This window comes from Centropristis striata, chromosome 9, assembly GCF_030273125.1.
Source record: "Centropristis striata isolate RG_2023a ecotype Rhode Island chromosome 9, C.striata_1.0, whole genome shotgun sequence".
NCBI lineage: Eukaryota > Metazoa > Chordata > Actinopteri > Perciformes > Serranidae > Centropristis > Centropristis striata.
The window spans coordinates 32,923,534-32,943,724 of NC_081525.1; the positions used below are offsets into that span (position 1 = coordinate 32,923,534).

Consider the following 20,191-nt stretch of genomic DNA (forward strand, 5'->3'; position numbering starts at 1 on the left):
AAATTTCTAGACACTCACCCACTTCATCATCATTACAGTAAGTTTATTCTGACATATTCTACTTGTGTTACATTTGTATTTGTTCTAAGAGAGGAAGACTTTTTGATTTTTCTTTTACCCCATCACATTGCTGCCGGTCAATCCCACAGGGGCATCATCACCCACAGACGCAGAGAAACAGGAAGGAGGGACACGTATATCCACAGTTATAATGTTAGAAACAAAATGGAAGAGATGAATGCATGAAGTGAAACAACATTAACAGCAAGTAAAGGCCGATTTAAAGCTGATTCAAAGACACTTCGATGTTTCGACATATGATTGGTTTAGCATGTGATTAATTAAAATAAATGATCAGACTGACGAGAGGGCGAAGGCCACCAACGCTCCCACCACGACGATGAAGTCGAGGATGTTCCACAGGTCCCTGAAGTAGGAGCCGTCATGGAGGATCAGACCCTGGTCGATCATCTGAGGATGAGTGTCAAGGATGGGAGTCAACTTTGAGTGAATAGATTTTTATAACTATTTTGACAAATTTAAACCTTATCACCCTATTTGCTCAGTATTTTATTGTTGTATTTATTGGTTACACTCTACTCTTTATCTTCAAATCCAGAAAAGGCTTCAGTAGGTTTGAAAGGGCCTTTGGAGTTTTTATCTTTTTTTTTTTATGTTAAAGAAACACATAACATCTCTGACCCTGTGAGAAAAGGACAGAGGAGCGAGTTGCTGCTGATCCTTTTAAAAAGCATGTAACGTGCAATGAGTGTAGAGAAAGCTACGACCAGATCGGCTTTCTGTGCTATGAGAGAACGGGATTCCTTTTGACTGTAAAATCAAAAGTGCACAGACTGGGTCAGGGTCAAACATCTCTCTAAAACCTTTAAAAATAGTTATCCAGAAGGTGAAAAGATCTTGACACAGCAATTGACAATTCATTTCTTTCCTTGTGATTTTTATTTTACTTTTTCCCCTTGAGCCTTGTGGGCCCTTTCATGTCTTGAATTGTGCATTAAAACGGTGCTGTCATTAACACAACCCCGTACTCAGGATGTGGATCAGCTGATTGATCAGTGTTTGCGAAGGCAGAGACCGCCACTGCGTCCTACTGATTTATTTTAAAAGTGCAACAACCAATGGCAAGGTACCACCTTGACCGCCTACCAAACGTGTAGCTTCATCACACATTCACTTAGTGACGGACTTCCCCGCTTGGAGGGCTGGTCCCTCTGGTCCAGACAAAAACAACAACATTGCTTTTTTTCCCCAGACAATCCTTGAGCCTTTGTCCTTTTTTTTTTTGTAAATTATTTAAATAATTTTATTTGTTTGGAATTCTGAAAATTATTCAAGTAAAAAAAAAAAAAAGTTAACTGGGAACAACAAATAAACATACAACTGAAGATGAGGGGTCACTCATAGGTCACAGTGGTGCTTATTTTTAAGGGGTCAATATGGTTGGAAACTGTGTGTTAAATGAAGCTGGATAGTTTTGTTAACTAAACTGGCAGAAAAACTAAAAATATGCCACAGAAAGTCTTTTAGTTTCTGGTTAAGTTGTTGAGTTTAGGTCCATCTTAGAACTCTTGAAAAAAGAGGGTGTATTTACTGTATATTTTTCCTCAATTTCTTACAACCAATCATCACAGAATGACATATAAGAATCATGCACAGTAACTCACCTTTATAATCATTTCAAATGTGAAGACTCCGGTAAACACATAATCAAAATATCGCAGAACCTGTATTGAGCGTGAGACAGAAGATCAGTCGAAGAGAAAAAAAACATTTAAAAATCATTTTTTTTTACAATTAAAAGTGAAGTATTTCATCTTTTTCATTTCATGACATTTAGAGCTATTTCACTTCACATAATCTCATCCTGGTGGTTTAGTATGAAACAGCCCTCAAACGATGGCAGTACAACACAGGATTATTAGCTCAATTCTCCCAGAAGCTGGCTCAGTGTGTCTTCTAGTGCAATTTCCTTACTCATCAGCGATTTAACTGCCCCCCATCAAGTCACATTAGTGGCCTCTTGCAAAACAATTTAAGGAAATGGTTTTTCAAAAAAAAGTTAAGACACCTTTGCTGCTAGAGTAGATGAAGCTATGAGACCCAGGGCACAGATAAACAATGATTGAAACCATATCTCAGAGTGAATCAAGAGATGGGAGAAATATTCTGGCTACTATTAAGTTATGAATGTTGCAGCTGTCCAACAGGTGATACACATAAATGTAAACACAAACCTTATTCCAGTTAGAGGAGGTGGCTACAGGGTCCTCAGCAGCCAGTGCTATACTACTAGCAGCTATGACCAGCAGGATGCACATTTCAAAGTACCTGAGGTTCACCACGTAGTGACACGCTCGACGCACCCTGAGGGAGAGCAGACGGCAGAGTGAAGATGTGATGCAGAGGTCAGGTACCCCATCTACTGACAGTGAGGCTGAGTAGGCTTCAGCTGGCTGAACTTTAATGGCAGGAGGGTTAAACAACATGTGCAACAAATCTTAACCATCTGAGACCTGCAGAGTGACCAACAAGTACTGCCAACTGAACTGTCTTTCAGAAGTAAACGCTGCAGTGAAGAAACTGATATGAAACTAGAAGACCTATTAAATCCACTGCTGGCCAAACATGATATCTTGTTGGGGATAGGCCTAATGATTGCTCAAAGCTAAGGAACATTTTGAGGTTAAAACCGGCATGACCCTGTTCTATGTGTACCCACAGATCTCCCCTTTATAGAAATACCCACTTTGGGGCGTCCCGGTGGCTCACACTGGTGCGCTTACCATTAAGGCTGAGTCCTTGCTGCGGTGGAGCCGGGTTCGAATCCGGCCTGAGCTCCCTTTGCCGCATGTCTTCCCCTCTATCACCCCCTTTCAATCTATCACTTTCAATAAAAAGCAAAAAAAATGCCAAAAAAATAATCTAAAAAAAAGAAAGAAATACCCACTTTATGCTAATCCCATGCAGTTTTGGGCAAAAAACATTAGAGTCTGACAGATATATTGTTATCGATATTGGTCTATCAAAGGCCCAACAGTATTGGTGTATATGCTGTCTGATATGTGTCATTATGAAATCTTTTTTTAACACAAAATATATTGCAGACAATTTAGCTTGGCTTGATTTGAAATTGGTGTTAGCTATTGATTTTTTTCCTTTTTTTAATTGTAAGCAATTGACTATGATTGACTATTGATTATTACTATAGCTAACTATTTAGCTATTTATTATCATTTTATTCCTATTTGTTCTTTATTTTATCAGATCTCATTTATTGAGTCAGCTGGCAATGTAATACATTGTTTGTATAATGTATTATAATGTGTAACAATGTTCTAATATAAATTTATGACAAATACAAAAGAAAAAAGGGGTTATGTGGGTTAAAACACATGGATGTGGTGCAACAAATCTTAACCACAACGATTAAATGTCCCATTTGGGGAAATGTATCATTTCCCAGTATCTTAAAGTCCATCCTTGTGGTTGCAACTTACGGGTTGTCAGGTTTGAAGATGAACATGCTGTCTGGAGTCACAGTGTTGACAGGCTTTGTCTCCTCTGCCTCCTCCTTCTCTGACTTACAGGTTTCGGGGTCTTTACTGTTGACTGGAGAAAATCAGGAGGAGAAGAAGATGATGATGCAATGAAAAGTGTGAGGAGCAGCAGCAGAATAAGCCCAGATGAGAACGTGGTACAGTGGATACAAACAAGGAAGGAGGCCTGACAATGCAACTTTAAAACTTGCAAACTTAGTTTTCAAAATTATTTTAATCTGGAAAATATACACTCAAAAAAGACTACGCCTATCAGCTGGTGAGCAATGGGGCTAGATAACATGACTCACCACTTCCAAAATGCCTGAACTGTGGAGGCACCAATTTGATTGAGTTGGAATAGATATGTAGTGAAGCATGACTCTGCAGCTACATGGTTTATTTCCTGTATTTACCTGTTATCGTGGAGAGCTCCAGAGACGACTGAACATTAGGCACCTCAACGATCACACTGGAGCTGAGCTGAGATTTGTCCTGGTCCTTCTCGTCTTCGTTGCTCTCTGGGATGGCAGGAGGAGACGGGTCTGACTGCTGAGGAGGCTCTTCTTGCTTCTGAGGACACTGCTCACCAGTGTGGCTCTGGTTCTCCTGTGGGTCTGTGTTTCCCCCTTCAATCCTGTCATCCTGTCTGAAAATACAGAGACAAAGACTTTACTGGACAGAAGGCAGGACAGCAGCCAGCAACAGCTCCAAACAACAGGAACCACTAATGAATTCATCAAAGGGGGATCTGAGCAATTCCCCTTAAGATTGTAAAAAGTGAGATTCCCATGTGCTTTTTGATTTTAAAGCAGACAAACCATCAATCTTCATTGACCTTGTATGGAAATACAGTCTGCTAGCAAAAAACAGAAAAATGTCTAAAAGCTGCTGTGTGGTAGAATGTACTACTGACAGGTTAAATAACCTGGAACTAAGTTTTTATAAACTGCTGACCCAAAAAAAGACTTTTAAGAGGACAAAAGTGGATACAGACGTATATATATCAGCAGTTAAATGGGGAAAACTGTTCGATCCCGAAACTACTTTATTATGTTAACTTGTTGACAACAATGGGCTGAAATGCTAAGAAAGTCTTTTTAGCTAAAAAATATTAGATTTAAACATATCATCTGATTATTTAAGCACTCTTTGTCAACCAGAAAACTAGACTAAAAACTTAAACTTAGTTCTGGGTTCTTTAATTTGCTGTTAGTGCATTTCACCACACAGCAGAATTTGACCATTTTTCTTTTTTTTTTTTGCTAGAGGACAAAATTGTCAATACAGAGTCAATGGAGAGTGATGGTTTGTTTTCCCCCCTGGTGGGTGTGGTCTTCTTGGAGTGGAGTATGGCACGTGGTGCTCCGTCTCTATATGCAGTGATCCAGAAACATCGACCAACTGGGCTTTTTCAGAGGGGGTTCATTTTGGCCAGGACCCTCTTGGATTTGTAATCTCAATGGGACTTACATAGTTAAATCAAGGTTTATCAATAGTATCAATAATATTCTTATTCCCCACTCTTCAAATTATTCCTGTCTAGTGAAAGTTGAAATGTTGGTCTGTCTCACCTGTTCTCATCAGGTTTGGACACCTCTTCCTCCTTCTTGGTCTCCGCCTCCTTCTCCTCTGATCTCCCTGGGTTTCTCCTCCTCTCTCTGCTGACTGAGCGACTAGACAATTGGCTTCCATTCCCGGGTGATGACCCCTGACTTCTGGCCCCGCTCTGATGGTCACAGTGATGCAGCTTCCTGCCCCTGATCCCACCATGACCTCCCATCTCAGGAGTCAGTGTGTCGAGGTTATCTGGTGGTCTGAACTTCTTTACCGCCCTGTGTTGACGCTCGCCATTCAGTCTGGGGCTCCGGCGTTCGCTGCTTGTTTTATGACTCTGATTAACTGACAGTTTTTCACTGTCAGTGACGGGGTCTGATTCAGGAGGCTCCGGTATAACCACGGACACAGAAGCATCAGGAAGGGGCGCGTTGGTAGGATCCACCGGCTCTGGTACCAGCACCACTGGGGTTTCCGGTATTTCACCGGAGAGGGCGGCGTCCAGTGGCATATCCACAGACATGGAGGAACCTGAGGCCAGGTTCTTGGATGGAGAGGCCAAGGGGTCCGTCAGACCCTTCAAACTCCCGGACTGAGTTTGCGTCATGGCCTTGCGATGCAGTGACACGGGACGTCCATGCTGGGCTGCAGCAGGAGGAGCGTCCTTCTCCTCGCTGGGGCTGTTGAACAGGATCTCTCGGCTGGACATCTGTCGGTGTCTCCGCAGCTGGCTGGTCCTCTGCTCCCACACTGACATGGTCATCCTTTTTCTTCTCTCTCTCCTGGACATGAAAGAGTTAGAGGGGTTGAGTGGTGGGGGTGGGCGGCCCTCCCTGATGCTGCCCTGCGCCTCCTCCAGGGAGCAGGAGTAGGTAGGCCGACTGCGGTGGATAGCTCTTTTCCTGTACAGGTAGGGCCGCCTCCTCCGACTTCCCCTGAGAGAAGAAAGAAAAGACCAAATGTTAGCATATTGAAGCAGATAAATAATTATATGAACTGACACATTTCAAGGGCCAGCTCAGCCCTGAAATCAAAAATACAAATATTTCCTCTTACCAATAGTGCTTTTTTTTATCAATCTAGATTGTTTTGGTATAAAGAGGGTAAGTTTAACAAAAGACGTGAGAAGGACAGAGAATAAAGGCTTCTTTTCAGTTTTACCATCCATTGTTTATGGAGTGAAGGGAAGTTTGTAAACTAGACAGTTTTGCAATATTTTATGGCTTAAACACAATAAATATTGAATATCGTTCGCATGAAAACAGTAGGCGATATCTTTAAAATGACTTATCATCTGTGGAAAAAGGAAGAATATACAAAGCAAACAGAATCCAATCCTGGACAGAGCCTTGGGGAACACCACAGAACATAGCTTCAGTTCGTGAAGCAAAGTTATTCATTTTTTCTAGAATAATTCCTGCACGACAAAGTCTTAAGAATATGTGAAGTAACTGAGTGTGACTTAATTCCATTATATTTGAGAGACATCTTACATCAGTGCTTGACAACTCACATTAAAACAATCAAGATTAAGCTCTCCAATAACCAAAACAATGTGATATGCTTTGTGACATTATTAGCACAAAGATTGATCTTGCTGAACTGGAAAAAAGAAAAACCCGCCAACTCACTTACTGATTGATGTAATGAAGCACTTATAGGGGGGAAAAATAATTTTCATGAAGAGGGTGGGTATGTATTTTACTCAATGTGGCAACTGTTTATAGATCACTTTAATAAGCAGAAGCACAATGTGAAACATAGGACATCCTTTTCTTTTCAAATGTTTTGTTTATGTAATTTACTTATTTTATTTAATTTGATTTAATTATTTATAATATACATGTCTTGAATTGTGCATTAAAACGGTGGTGTCATTAAAACAACCCCATACTGAGGATGTGGATCAGCTGATTGATCAGTGTTTGCGAAGGCAGAGACATATACATTCTCATATACATTCTGTGCAGATATGCACAGAATGTATATGAGCAATAATATTTGTACTAAAAAAACTTCAATAAAAATATATTTAAAAAAAACCCCAATCTAGATTGACCAATAGAAGTACAGGTAAGAGGAACAATATGTATTTTTTCTTTTGGGATGAACTGTGCCTTTAACATATGGTTTGAATAAAGGTTAATATCTGAGTGTTAGAATTGTGTTTGAGACATTTCATTTTAGCTTGTATTGTTATTTATTGATCCATGTTTAAAACTGTTATTGCTTGCATGCTGTGTATTCACAAACAGTCTAATTTGATTCAAAGCAGATTTTCTGAATCTGCTTTGATGGATGCAAAACTCTACTTTTCAAGTTCCCCTTTTTGTCTTAATAAAATGTAAATTAGCAAACAAGACACGTGAACACAACAGTACATTTACTAACAAGTGCCTTGGTCTGATGTGTGAGCAGTTTATCAACAACAAAGAGCTATTTCATGTAAACATGAAGCAATTTACTGGATCGATGAAGATGTTAGGTGATAAACAAACCAAACCAGGAATTGTTGTGTGACTGCAATAACAAAAGAGTAAGACACAGAATGAAACCAGTGGAATATATATATAGAGAGAGATATAAAAAGGTGGAATAAAATGTGGTTGGAGAGTTTGGAGGTACAGGACAGAGCGAAAAAGAAAAATCAGACAGGCGTTAGTGAGAGATTCAGAGAGCTGAACAGACAGTGTTACTTACTGGAACGTGGACTCTTGTGTGGTCCGTGTTATCAATGAGCGATTGGTTGAAAACAAGACATTAGTGCTTTTGTGAGCAGAGACAAAACAAACCAGGAGACACACAGCAAATGGTGCTCAAAGAGAAACACAAAGACCAAAGTCATCACAACAACTATAACTGAATTTGTTATTCATTGCTCTTTAATATTCAGTTGCAACACTGTGTATTCTGTCTGCAACAGAGTATTTCCACTGGGCAAACCCCTTCTTTAAATGTTTGTAATGAATGATAAATTTAGGAGGTCAAAAACTGACTCGATGCTTTGCTGTGTGTCTCCACTTGAGCCAAGCGGCACATTGACAAACAAGATGGTAGCAATATTAGAAACAATTAAACAACATTCATAAACATCAACAGTAAGCGCCACATTGAAAAGAAGACATCTTAAGTAAGACTGGGATGTTAGACAGTCTGAGCTACAGTATGGGCACAGGTAGAAAACACAGAGATGAGCTCCATCAGCAAACACAAGAAAAGAATACATTTTCAGATACCCTTTGGACAAAACCACCACATTGGGATGCAGCTCTGAACATCACCCTCACCTCAGAGCACTCACTCACATTAGCATTCTTTAGGACATGCCAGTAAAGCTCAATGAGGAAGTTCATGTGTGAGTTCAAAATATTAGTTTATATTCAAGAGCATTTGGGAGAGGGATTAAAGACTTCACAATGGAAGAAAAACTGTACACACACTGGAAAAAACTATCCAAATATTAAAGTGTCTCTTGTGAAAGGCGGGTTATGTGTGTGTAATTTCTGTTTTTCTTCCTTTGATCATGCTGACCAGATGCATGCGTTCCCAAAGTGAAATCATCATCAGCCTCCAACATGCCGCATTTTCTTTTTTTTTTTTATTGAGCAAATGCTGTCATGCAAGTTTCTTCAAGGTCAGCGGGGGCAGGTACCACCGGGGTTTCACAGCTGACATCGGAGACGAGACCGGAGACCCTTAAAGTTCAGAGTGTCCTCTCTGAATACAGATGCTGGCCCAGATGACCCCGTGGTATTCTTGTCTGCTCTATGGGCTCTGACAGGAGCCTGACCCTCAGCCGGCTAAACCCAAACTGATGCACATCTCTAGTTTTCTTTCTGCTTTGTTCTTATTTATTCTCTGTTGGGTAAGTTTTAGGAAAGTGGCAAGGCCTCCAGAAAGAAAGAAAGACAGAAGGCAAGAAAGAATAAGGTGCATAATGTCAAATATTATCTTGTGAAATCTTCCACATGCCCATGCAACAAACTGCTTGTTTCTCATTACAGTACACAGCGTGCACACAGAGCCAGAGGTCCTCACTTTTGTGCATGCACATGCACGTCCACCACCTACGACAGGGCACTGTGCAATCAATCCCTGAGAAAAAAACACATAATCTATTCTGCAAGCTGGAAACCTAAGCATTGAGAAAACAAGGTCACGTTATCAGATTTTCCACAAATGAGAACACACTGCTCGCACTTTATTTTACTTCCTTACACTCACTATTTACCAGCAACAATATCCAGAAGTATATCACTATAATGGACACACCATGTTAATATGGACACTATGTAGCTCTGTCTCCATGAAAACATCATAAGCACCTCCCCCATGGAGACATAGACTTCAGTTTGGAGCAAATTACAGCCCTGGGAGCAGGCAGAAGCTACATAGTAGACCTTTCAGTAAAGATATATCAATAAGTCTCTAGTGGGACAGTTCAAATAGCGATTCCCTCAACAGGCCCTAAGTGACATTTAAATGCACAACCTGAAGCTCTGTATTGACGACCATTTGCCTCCATCTATAACTGTTCTGCATAACGCGGTTAGAAAGCCGAATCTACTGCACTTAATGAAGGACTCGCCATTTGCTAGTGGCTACAGCAACTTGTCCTAAGTGTTGGCACTGTGGGGTCAGTCCTATATAGACAATCCCTGGAGGAAAGAAGGAAGGAGGGAGAGGAAGAGAGAGACAGAAAGAGGAGGTCAGGCAGGGAGAGCAGCTGCACACAACACTTACTCTGAAGACATGAAGGAGGACAACGGTCCGACCTCCTTTGCCTTCTGGAGAGCGTGCTTCTGGTTGAACGCTGCCTCTGCTTCCTCTTCATCCTGATCAAAAGAGGAAAAGAGCAAAAGGTGCCTGAACAACTGTAGCGTCTGTGAGTATTAATAATTAATCAGAATCAAAGCAATGAGGGGAGATGAGAGCAGGACTGAACAAGCTGGAGTGGGAAGATTATTAAGAAGATTTGATATTAAGTAACAGACTAACAAGTATAAAAGCAGATAAGACCAGGCTTGTTCTTTCAATAATACCTCTTTTATTTCTCATTTGTATTATTACCTTGGTAAGTTCTTGTGCGTTGGCGAGGTTATCCACAGCAATGGCCAAGAAGACATTCAGCAGTGTGTCTGGTCACAGCTGAGTTAAGGACTCAAAGTTCAACAGGGGAACCCCAAAGAAACACAAGACTGAGCTTGTTTACATGCACACTAATAAATCGATTATTATCTGATATCTGGTAACGATTATTCACATGCTCATGTATTCCTTATCGGGTAATGATGATCAGAAATCTGATAAACACAGCTTATTTTTTAACCAATATTACACTTTCTACAGTTAAGCATGCTGTTGACGGGATGTCAAGTTTTGAAAAAAACAAAGCATGTTTTTTTACGTCATATTCCTGGAAATAAATCCAACTAGGTTTTTTTTTAAGTTATCACATTACTAAACTGCATGTTTATTCCCTTATTGTTTGCATGTAAACATACTGACTGCCTTATTAATATAATAATTATTGTTAAGAGACAGATAGTGGTACTAGAATGGTAGACTTTCTCTTCCATTTGAAAAAAATGATGTCTCCTCTGCTTTTACAAAATGATTCATACAAAATAATAATAAATAAGGCTATTTTTTACTTTTGTAATAACTGTCGTATATTAAGATTACCTACTTAATAGTGCTGTACAGGACATTCAGAGTTTAAGCAGGGATTGCCTCCACACTGCTCTTCTTCTCATTTATTCACATACAGATGATTATGGATGTTTCTTGGGGACAGGGAGCTGGAGCCGTTATATCCACCTACACGCTCATCAAAGCAATCAGACTCCATTGACAAAACAGGGATTTTACCTCAGAGAACACAGGAGTTACGGGTCTACTGCTGCCAAAATAATTTAGTTTGTTTGTGTTATCATGTAGCTTGAGTGAATTCAACCTAACCCTTTAAAACACCAAAGTCACACAATAAAACGGAGAAACTAACCGACTGAGTCAACAGTAGACTATTAACTCCCATGCTCTGTGAGGTAAAATTTCTGTTTTTGTCAATGGAGTCTGGTGGCTTTGATGAAGGCGTAGAATGGCCTCAGTTCCCGTCTCGTAAACTGAAACAGGACTATCTGACTGCAAGGTGAAGTGGTGAAAATATTCTAAATATAACACACAATTAAACTGAAAAGCATTTGATATTAAATTGAAAGATGAGTAATGAAGGATACAGTTTCCAAACAGTGTGAGCACTATAAAGTAGATAGAGGACCACATGCCAGACTTCACTCCTCCTTGGGAGCGAATACCGTTGTACATCACTTCGTTCCAGTCCTCTCCAGTCAGGATCTGAGAAAACACACAAGACAAACACAAAAACACAGAATATCATCCACAAAACCATCCTAAAATGAGCTCTAATCTCCACACCTGCTAAAATGTTGTTAAACTCAAAATTACATTTCCTGTTCATCGTGATTTGTGTTAAACTCGTGTGAGGTAGAGAGCAATAAATTGTCAGGTTTATTTCCAGACCTGAAAGACGGTCATGATGGCAGCAGGAAAGGTGTCAAAGTTTGTCGGAGTGTAGTCTTCAAAGATAAACCTGTGAGAAAGACACACATATGGTCCTTAAAAATCACAGCTGGGTCGAGTTTTATTCTGTTTTTATTTTTTTCGGGCGGAGAAAAATCAATTCTCCTCCTCTCCGACTGGCTGGCTGATGGGTTTTTTCCATGTGCTCTGTATTCTTGAGGCCAGTTCATACACAAGGCCTGCCTTTATTGAAGTGACAGCTTGTTGGAAAAACAGCCTCCGACTCAGGGGAAAACCAAGCAACAGAATCGGTGTGTGTGACAAAGAAAGTCTGAAATCTCCACTGAGCTCACAGTCGGTATAATGTTGGTATAATGAAAACAACTGTGAACGGGTCATGGGACAATCTTATCTCCCTTAAACTGTGTGCATTCAATAAAGAGGAATCCACTGATCCATGAAGCCTACTTCAGCCTTGTTTTTATGTTTGTGAATGTGTCTTTACTGGAACTACAGGAAATGAGTAACAAGCCGAGTGGGAGAGAAAAACAGTCTGTTTCCTGCCAGATTGATTAGATTTGTCTTTCTGCCTGGGTGGCTCCTCACTTGACTCTTTTTGGATTCATATGGAGTGATGCACAGAATCATAAGAATCAGGACTTCACTCTGAGGGAGAATATTTAGTGTTACCTGCCACCGAAGAGCTGCATGCCAAGCAGTGCAAATACAACGATGAAGAGGAAGAGGAGGAAGATGAGGGAGATGATGGACTTCATGGAGTTCATCAGAGAGACGACCAGGTTTCTCAGAGATGCCCAATACCTTTACAGTCAAAATAACACATTAGTGCAAAATAGATTTTTAAATGTGAAAAAAGTGAAACATTACTTCTTAAAAAATAAACACTGAGGAGTACTACTGCATACAGGTGTAATAAATTAGAATATCATAGAAAAGTTTATGTCAGTAATTAAATTCAAAAAGTGGAAATAACACATTATATAGATCCATTACACACAGAATGAAAGGTTTGATGTCTTCATTTATTCAATTTCTTCTCATTATAATGAGTATGGCTTACATTTTATGAAGACCTGAAATTCAGTGTCTCAAAAAAAAAGTAATATTTCAAAAGACCAAATTGTTTAACATGGAAAGGTTGGCCTCTGAAAAGATGTCCATCTATATATATCACTCAATACTTGGTTCGGGCAATTTGACTTGAATATTCTAATATATTGTAATATTAAAAAAGTATTTTGTGACTCCAGAGAAAGGTGTTTGAAGATAAATTGCCTCTAGTAATATCAGTTGAGTGAGTGTCGACTGAGGTCTTACATCCTGCCAGTGGTGGAAGAAGTATTCAGATCCCTCAGTTAAGTAAAAGTACTAATACCACACTGCAGAATTACTCCACTACAAGTTAGAGTACTGCATTCAAAACGTAAGTAAAAGTACAAAAGTATCAGCATCAAAATGTACTCAAAGTATCAAAAGTACTCGTTATGCAGAATGTCCCCACAGAAAAATGTACATTACATCACCATGACAAACTTTACATGACTGCTAGCTTTCGTCCAACAGTGAAATGCTTCATGTGAATAACATGAAACATCTCAACAGATGGTGAAGAGCGAGGAAGGCTGCGGCACTAACTTGGTAATCTTGAAGATTCTCAGCAGACGGAGAGCACGCAGGACACTGATGCCAAAGGAAGTGCCAGGCCTGAAGAAACCCCACAGCACTTCAAAGATGCTGCCAACGATCACCTACAGACATATATGTTCATATTACAAACACACAGGAGCAAATGAGTCTATACTTACAACAAAATCCGGAGTGACAGAGAGACAAAGAAGAGAGATATACAGGGGAAGAAGGGGCTGATGCTGCATAACTTTAGGACAGAACAGTTGGATGTGGGGAAAAGAAAATATTCAGAGAGGGAGGCGGAGTACTGACGCTGCAGTCAAAGCAATTGAAGGAGGAGTGGAAGTAGAGACGTGGTCCCAAGCTGTACATCTTCAGAAACATCTCAGTCAGAAACAGAGCGAGGAACAGGAACTCTGCATAGTCTGGAATAACAATGGTATTTAGATTTAGAAATAGAAAATGATACGATTAAGCAACCCCTTTCAAAGCTTTTTGAATGATTGGCTGTGGTGACAAAAGGTGTACTGATTAGCAGTGTGACTCACAGAGGAAGTTGGACAGCCAGAGGGGCTGATTGTGGTGAACAATGGCCACACACAGCGTGTTGAGAGCCACAAGGCCCAGCACTGTCCAGTAGAAAGTGTGTGTCTTCACCACACGGCGGATGGAGATGCGAAGGAGACGCTCTTTGCGGCGAAAATACGCTGTTGGACCTCGCTTGGCACTCCTGATACTTGCTCTGGCCATGGGGATGCCTGCGGGGATGAGCAGCAGACAGATAGAGAGAGATATTGTGGTCTAACTAACAGTGCTTGTACAGCATGTTCCTGTTCTGAATCTTGAACTGAGCTCCCGAGTCTGTTTACAACGGTGTCAGACATGCATTTCTAAGACTGCAGCAGAGCTCAATGTACCAAACTCAAGCATGTCTTATACTTTATGTGCCTATATTCATGAGCCTGTCCGGACGCCCACTCACCCACAGAGGAGATGTCACCATATTGTTCCTCCCCTGGTTGCCCTCGATGCACCACATCCATCCCTCTCCTCTTAATGGTGGTGGCTCTCTTCAACACTGCACACAGAACAGGTTGAAAATGAAAAGTCCCAAATCAAGACGTGCAGATTGCAAAATCAATATGTTCTGTGAAATAAGAGGGAACATACTCCGAGGATACTGACACAAAGCTGACTTTTGGGCAACAAAACACAGTTTGCTTTCACATTGTGCAGAACCAGTGAATAGATGTTTAACTTTTTGTTGGTAGTATGTTAATTTAGCCCAAAAAGCTGCCTTGTGCAAAACCACCATTATGTCCCAATGACACCAAGATGTGTTGCTAGAAAAATGTCACCATAAAAAACATTGTTTCCAAAGGTACAGCACACCCAGTGTGTGTTCCAGCCACTTTTAGATATGCAGAACATTTAAAATACTCTCAATGTTTTAGGTGTGGACTCCAAACACTCAATGATGTCACACTTGGCCCAGGCAACTAATCAAATCAAGCAGGAGCGGGCTTTACTTTACCACTAACTGCCGGTAGATAAATGCAAACAAAATGTTGATATAAGAGGTATTTGATTATGATCAACTAGCCAGGTGAGTCTATCAGATGAGTATAATTATGTTAAATAGGCTAGTGGGAGAGTGAGAGAGCTCTACAGACACACCGCGCTTTTTTTGCGCTTGGTGTGGCTGCAACTGTAGCGACGCGTCTTGGTGTGATCACAGCCTTACATCTTTAATAAACCAGTGGTGGAATGTAACTAAGTACATTTACTCAGGTACTGTACTTAAGTACAAATTTGAGATATGTGTACTTTACTCAACTATTTAAATGTTATTTAACTTTATACTTCTACTCCACTACATTTACCCGCCAGCTTTGGTTACTTTTCAGGTCAAAATTTTACCTGAAAAATTATGATCAATTTAAAATGACTACACATGTTTATAAATGAAATCTCAGAATAAAAACAGAATATTCAGTAGTCAAAATGAGTCACATATTGAGAAAATTGGAATGCAACTAACATAAATGCATCAATAATAATAATAATAATACAATAATACATTTATGATATATATAAAACAATTTGAGTGGGGTCATTCTGCATTAAGGGTACTTTTACTTTAAGTACATTTTGATGCTGATACTTTTGAACCTTTACTTAAGTAAGTTTGTTATGCAGGACTTTAACTTGTAGTGGAGTAATTCTGCAGTGTGGTATTAGTACTTTTACTTAAGTAAGGGATCTGCATACTTCTTCCACCACTGTAGGAAACAAGATTCGGGCAGTATGCAAGTGTGGAAACTTACAATGCAATGGAAAGATACTGATGAAGCAAATGACAAGAAGAAATCACAATGAGGATCATCTGCATGAGAAGCTAATGTCTGTGGAGTTTTAGCTGAGAGGGAAAGTTTAGCTCATTAACGCTGCAGTTGAATGAGATAAAAATGATCATTTAATGTCAGTGTAATGATCCAAACAACTGAATGCAAACCTTCTGCTGCTATTTTATGATTTCCTTCATGGCAAACCATGCTCCCCGGCGACTTGACGGTCCATGCATTTCTCTTATCTGATCTGCTGCCATAGAGCATCAGGGGACACGCCGTGCAGTGCACACATGCCGGAGTGAAGTATGATGAGCATGTTATGACCTTTACGCTGACTCGTGTGTTTGCGATTACCTTCTCCTACTCAAACCCTCCTGCTACCTTGTGATTTCTGAATCTACTTGCAGTCAATATTTGCTTAGGGACTTTTTTTTTTTAATAAGCTGTTGATCAAACACACACAAACATTTTGCTGCCATTTCACTCTCACACACAAACGCAGGAGTGTTTGTTAAAGGCACAAACACTGAGTCCTGTCAGCGCGCACACACACACACACACACACACACAAACACACACACACACACACACACACACACACACACACACACAGACAGACACACACACAGACACACACAGACACACACACACACACACAAACACACACACACACGCACGCTACTGCCTTTTCAGACCAATGGTTGCTAAGGCAACCACAGTGCACCACCTTTCCTTTAATCAAAGCTCTCCGAGCTTCTGCATTTATTTCCATCACAACAGCAGGAGACACTATCTGTTTTTACTACACATCAGCATCATTCAACCTTTATTTACCTTGTCACAGTGTCTTTGTTCTTCAAGTAAAGAACAATAAACTGAACAATAAACACACTTGAGCAAGGATATTGTCTCCTTTTTCTGTGTCAAAGTGTTGGTGTGTGCGTGTGGCAGATGAGGTGGTGAGGTTGGTGAGGCAGAGAGCAGAACAGAGGAGGGTTCTCACCGTAGGAACCACCTGTACTCCACTCTGGGAGGCTCCTGAGAGCTGCCAATCAATCAACATTTAATAAAAGCCCTGCTGGTTTATCGAGGAGGAAAGGTCACAGTAGAGTTGAGAGGGTCAGAGCAGGCACTTATAGATAGATGTCTGTGGGGCGCAGCTTTATCACTATCAGTGCTAAATCTCTCTGTGAGGCATCTAGAGTTGTAAAGAGTGATGTAATGGTGTTAAATGATCTGTGCGAGATCACCACACTCAGTGATACACTGTACTTATTTTATTGCAATTGGGGTACCTTTTTAATTACTTTAATTAGTGACATCTTAACAAGATTTGGGGTCCTTTCACATCTAACCTGTTTTGGTAAAAAAATACTTAATTTGGCCAGTAAGTACAGGTTATCTGGGTAATGTGTAAGCTGTCAATTAATCCAGAGTATGCACCAAACAAATGAACCCAGACAGCTTGAAAAGGTTGGTCTTGGTTGGCTGTCAATCGGACTCTGGTGTGGTTCATTCGTGGTATGAAAGTAAACAAACCAACCTTCATCAAAATCTTAATGAATAAATAATCCGTCTGTTCGTCCAGGAATCTGTCCAAGAAGCGATCTCATAATTGATCTGTATACGGCCATGTATACAACCTATTTATGCGAAGCTTTTACAAAACATGTACAACGTGTGGAAACGCACGTGCATGTCAGTGCATGTATTTTCTCTGATTAATACCCAGGCTTTAAAACTGCCGTGCTTTTATTCAACTCTGTGTGCTTGTGAATCATTACTCCTTTTCATCCTGCATCTACCTATCTACCTATTCTTAATGTTCGTTTGCAGTATAATAATAACAATAATGCTTATAAACATTAATTTCTTTCTCACCTACATTTGAAAGACCTTCATAGGAACAATCATCTAACTTTTCGCCACATCTAATTAAGACTTCATTCTGATGTTAAGCAGGGATAACGTTTACCATGTTTACCATCTTGTTTAGCATGTAACAGCTGACAGAGGCTGACAGGATAAGTTTTGTATGTATTTGGTGGTAAATCAAAGTATTGGACAATTTTGACCTGATGATGTTGCTAGATGAAAAGTTAGAGGATCACAGAGGTCTGTCGGATTCATTCTTTTAGAGTCAGAAATGTTTGAACAAAAGTTTACAGTGATCCATCCAATAGTTGTTTAAACATTTAATTCAAAGTCTTGGACTGACTGACCTACTTACGCTGCTGTTGCCTGCAGCTAACATAGCTAAAATAAACAACTAGATTGAAACATAGAATTTTTATTCCTATATTTTAAAAAATAGTGTCAACCTCAAATCACAGACAAATACCTAATACAGACTCTAAAGGCATATGCTTGAATAGAGTTGATATGCTAGTATTAAACTGATTCAGTCGAAGAGAGACAGAATGTAAAGCAATGTGAGGACAGCAGAAAGACAATGTTCACAGTGAAAATAGGAAGAAAAAAAGTTCTCTGCTGACTTACCATCGAGGGCAGAAGGTCCTGAATTCTTATTCTCCTCTGCAAGCATCACTTCCTCTGGAAAATAGGTGAAACCACAATCAGAAATGAGCAGCCGATGACGGCTCAGATGGAAAGAGATATACTGACATCTTTTGTTACTATATCTGTATCTTTGTGGAACAAACAGTTGACAGAAAACATCAGATGGTCCTGTGTTCCACAATGGAAAGGATTAGTCTTAAAGCTTAAAGTGAAATATCGATCTTGCTTTTCTCATTAAGAGCCAAATCTTTGGTCTCCCTGATCCGTGACTGGGACTAAAGCCACCTGCTCTGTCGATCCAGGCCCGGTAGCCATTGAGCTCTCTCTCAATCTGCTGTTGGCGTCTCAGTTTCATGAAGGCCCTGCGGTTTTCCACCCGCTCCCTCTCCTTGGCAAATTCCCTGAAGAACAAAATCAAACCACAGAATCATGTTTTTAGTCTTTGAGGGTGCCGGGATTTACAGTCATATGGAAAAATAAATCCTCTTGGAGACAATCACCGGGGGAAAAACTCTTGTTGTCTTTAGCTAAGCTCTTTGCATTGTTCATTCAACCACAAGAGGAGAGGAGAGGAGAGGAGAGGAGAGGAGAGGAGAGGAGAGTCTTTTTTCCCTCACTGTTGAGATAATTATAATGTGTATCCCCATTAACCTTTCTGTAACACTAATTAACTTGTGTAGGCTTTAACACCGTGTACTGGAACAGCACAGTTTGACTCAACCAGTCAGTGAAGTTACAAAGTTACAGTGTACTTAATCAACAGGATGACAAAACCGGCTGACTCTAGAACTTCTGTAGTCCATTTCAAAGGCTGTTTTCTTTGAACATAGAAATTCTGTATAGAAGAAGAATTGATCATATTTTGATGAATGCAGTAGAGGTAATTGTAATTTGTGAGGAAAAGTGGAAGGTGAAAAGTGCCCAAGCAGGTTAATCTTTAAGATTTATTTTCATATTTAATCAAGACAGTTGTATTTTGGTGTTTAGATGAAACAATATTGACTTGACTTTTTGTGAGCTTATTTGTTTGAGTTAAAGAGCTTGTGTAACGTAGCAAATGCACAATGCATCTTGGTACATGTAAGCACAGCCAGCACAGCTCTGCAAGCAGGAGAACTCATCTTTCTCAGTCCATATAGCACACATTAAGGAATTTATTACTTTAGTGGACTACAAATACCATCAACATTGATTGGACATCCACACAAAAAGTGGCGAATTTCCCTTTAAGCAACTGACCACCATGCTATGGATTAAAATGGCAACTAAAGGCCACAGAGGACATGCAACACCAGTTTTGTCCTGCAAATCTGTTTAGAAGACGGCTCCATTTCTTAGATAAAAATATTGAAATAAGGGAAAAGGGCAGACTGTCTGCTGATACAGACGCCACACACTTGTTGTGGGTCATAAGTGGTGATTAACAGGGATTACTCTTGCAATAAACTATAGATTGTTTTTTAGGAAAGCCCTGCATAGTACACCTTTAAAATGAACCAGGATTAAACCTAAATATGCACCTACCCAGAGAGGACTCCCAGCACCAGGTTCAGGACAAAGAAAGAGCCGATGATGATGAGAGGGATGAAGTAGAGCCAGTTCCAGTTGGGCCCCAAGGCATCGTCGGTCTGAAACATGAAAATAAAGTCTAAATTCAGTAAAATGACATCAGACTGGAGCAGACTCATGCTGCCATACAAGACAGAAATATACAAGTGTAGGTGTTTGGGTGGCTGCTGAAGGTTCAAGTCAGAGAGCAGGCAGGGCATCGAACAGAGACATCATGCGTATTGATGTACTCTGGCCTCACAGGAAGAGTGTGGAGGAGAGTGGAGGTACACCGGAGAAGTTACTGTATGAAGTCAATATAGAAACATTGCATCTCTACTTGAGTCAGTGAGTCTGTCTGGTCAGCAGTCCTTTTACAGCAGCACAGCAGCAGCATGCCGTCCCCCTCTTTCCTCGCTCCTTTATTCTTCATCAGCAAAGCTCATTCAGCATCACTTTAGACAA

General features: G+C 40.3%; 1 protein-coding gene across 1 annotated transcript in view; it reads right to left on the bottom strand.

Annotated features, from left to right (window-relative positions):
* LOC131977188 (voltage-dependent R-type calcium channel subunit alpha-1E) overlaps nucleotides 1-20,191 on the bottom strand; it is an 80,861-nt gene that overhangs the window by 20,343 nt on the left and 40,327 nt on the right. The window contains exons 7-25 of the mRNA XM_059340388.1: nucleotides 19,703-19,806; nucleotides 18,464-18,579; nucleotides 18,158-18,211; nucleotides 14,290-14,385; nucleotides 13,856-14,065; nucleotides 13,620-13,732; nucleotides 13,314-13,426; nucleotides 12,348-12,479; nucleotides 11,658-11,727; nucleotides 11,354-11,471; nucleotides 10,185-10,252; nucleotides 9,882-9,949; nucleotides 5,132-6,049; nucleotides 3,974-4,206; nucleotides 3,519-3,630; nucleotides 2,256-2,385; nucleotides 1,686-1,745; nucleotides 365-471; nucleotides 119-130 (exon numbers count right to left, since the gene is read on the bottom strand). Of these exons, the coding sequence (XP_059196371.1) occupies nucleotides 119-130; nucleotides 365-471; nucleotides 1,686-1,745; nucleotides 2,256-2,385; nucleotides 3,519-3,630; nucleotides 3,974-4,206; nucleotides 5,132-6,049; nucleotides 9,882-9,949; nucleotides 10,185-10,252; nucleotides 11,354-11,471; nucleotides 11,658-11,727; nucleotides 12,348-12,479; nucleotides 13,314-13,426; nucleotides 13,620-13,732; nucleotides 13,856-14,065; nucleotides 14,290-14,385; nucleotides 18,158-18,211; nucleotides 18,464-18,579; nucleotides 19,703-19,806 (2,834 nt within the window). The remainder of the gene's footprint in view (nucleotides 1-118; nucleotides 131-364; nucleotides 472-1,685; nucleotides 1,746-2,255; nucleotides 2,386-3,518; nucleotides 3,631-3,973; nucleotides 4,207-5,131; nucleotides 6,050-9,881; nucleotides 9,950-10,184; nucleotides 10,253-11,353; nucleotides 11,472-11,657; nucleotides 11,728-12,347; nucleotides 12,480-13,313; nucleotides 13,427-13,619; nucleotides 13,733-13,855; nucleotides 14,066-14,289; nucleotides 14,386-18,157; nucleotides 18,212-18,463; nucleotides 18,580-19,702; nucleotides 19,807-20,191) is intronic.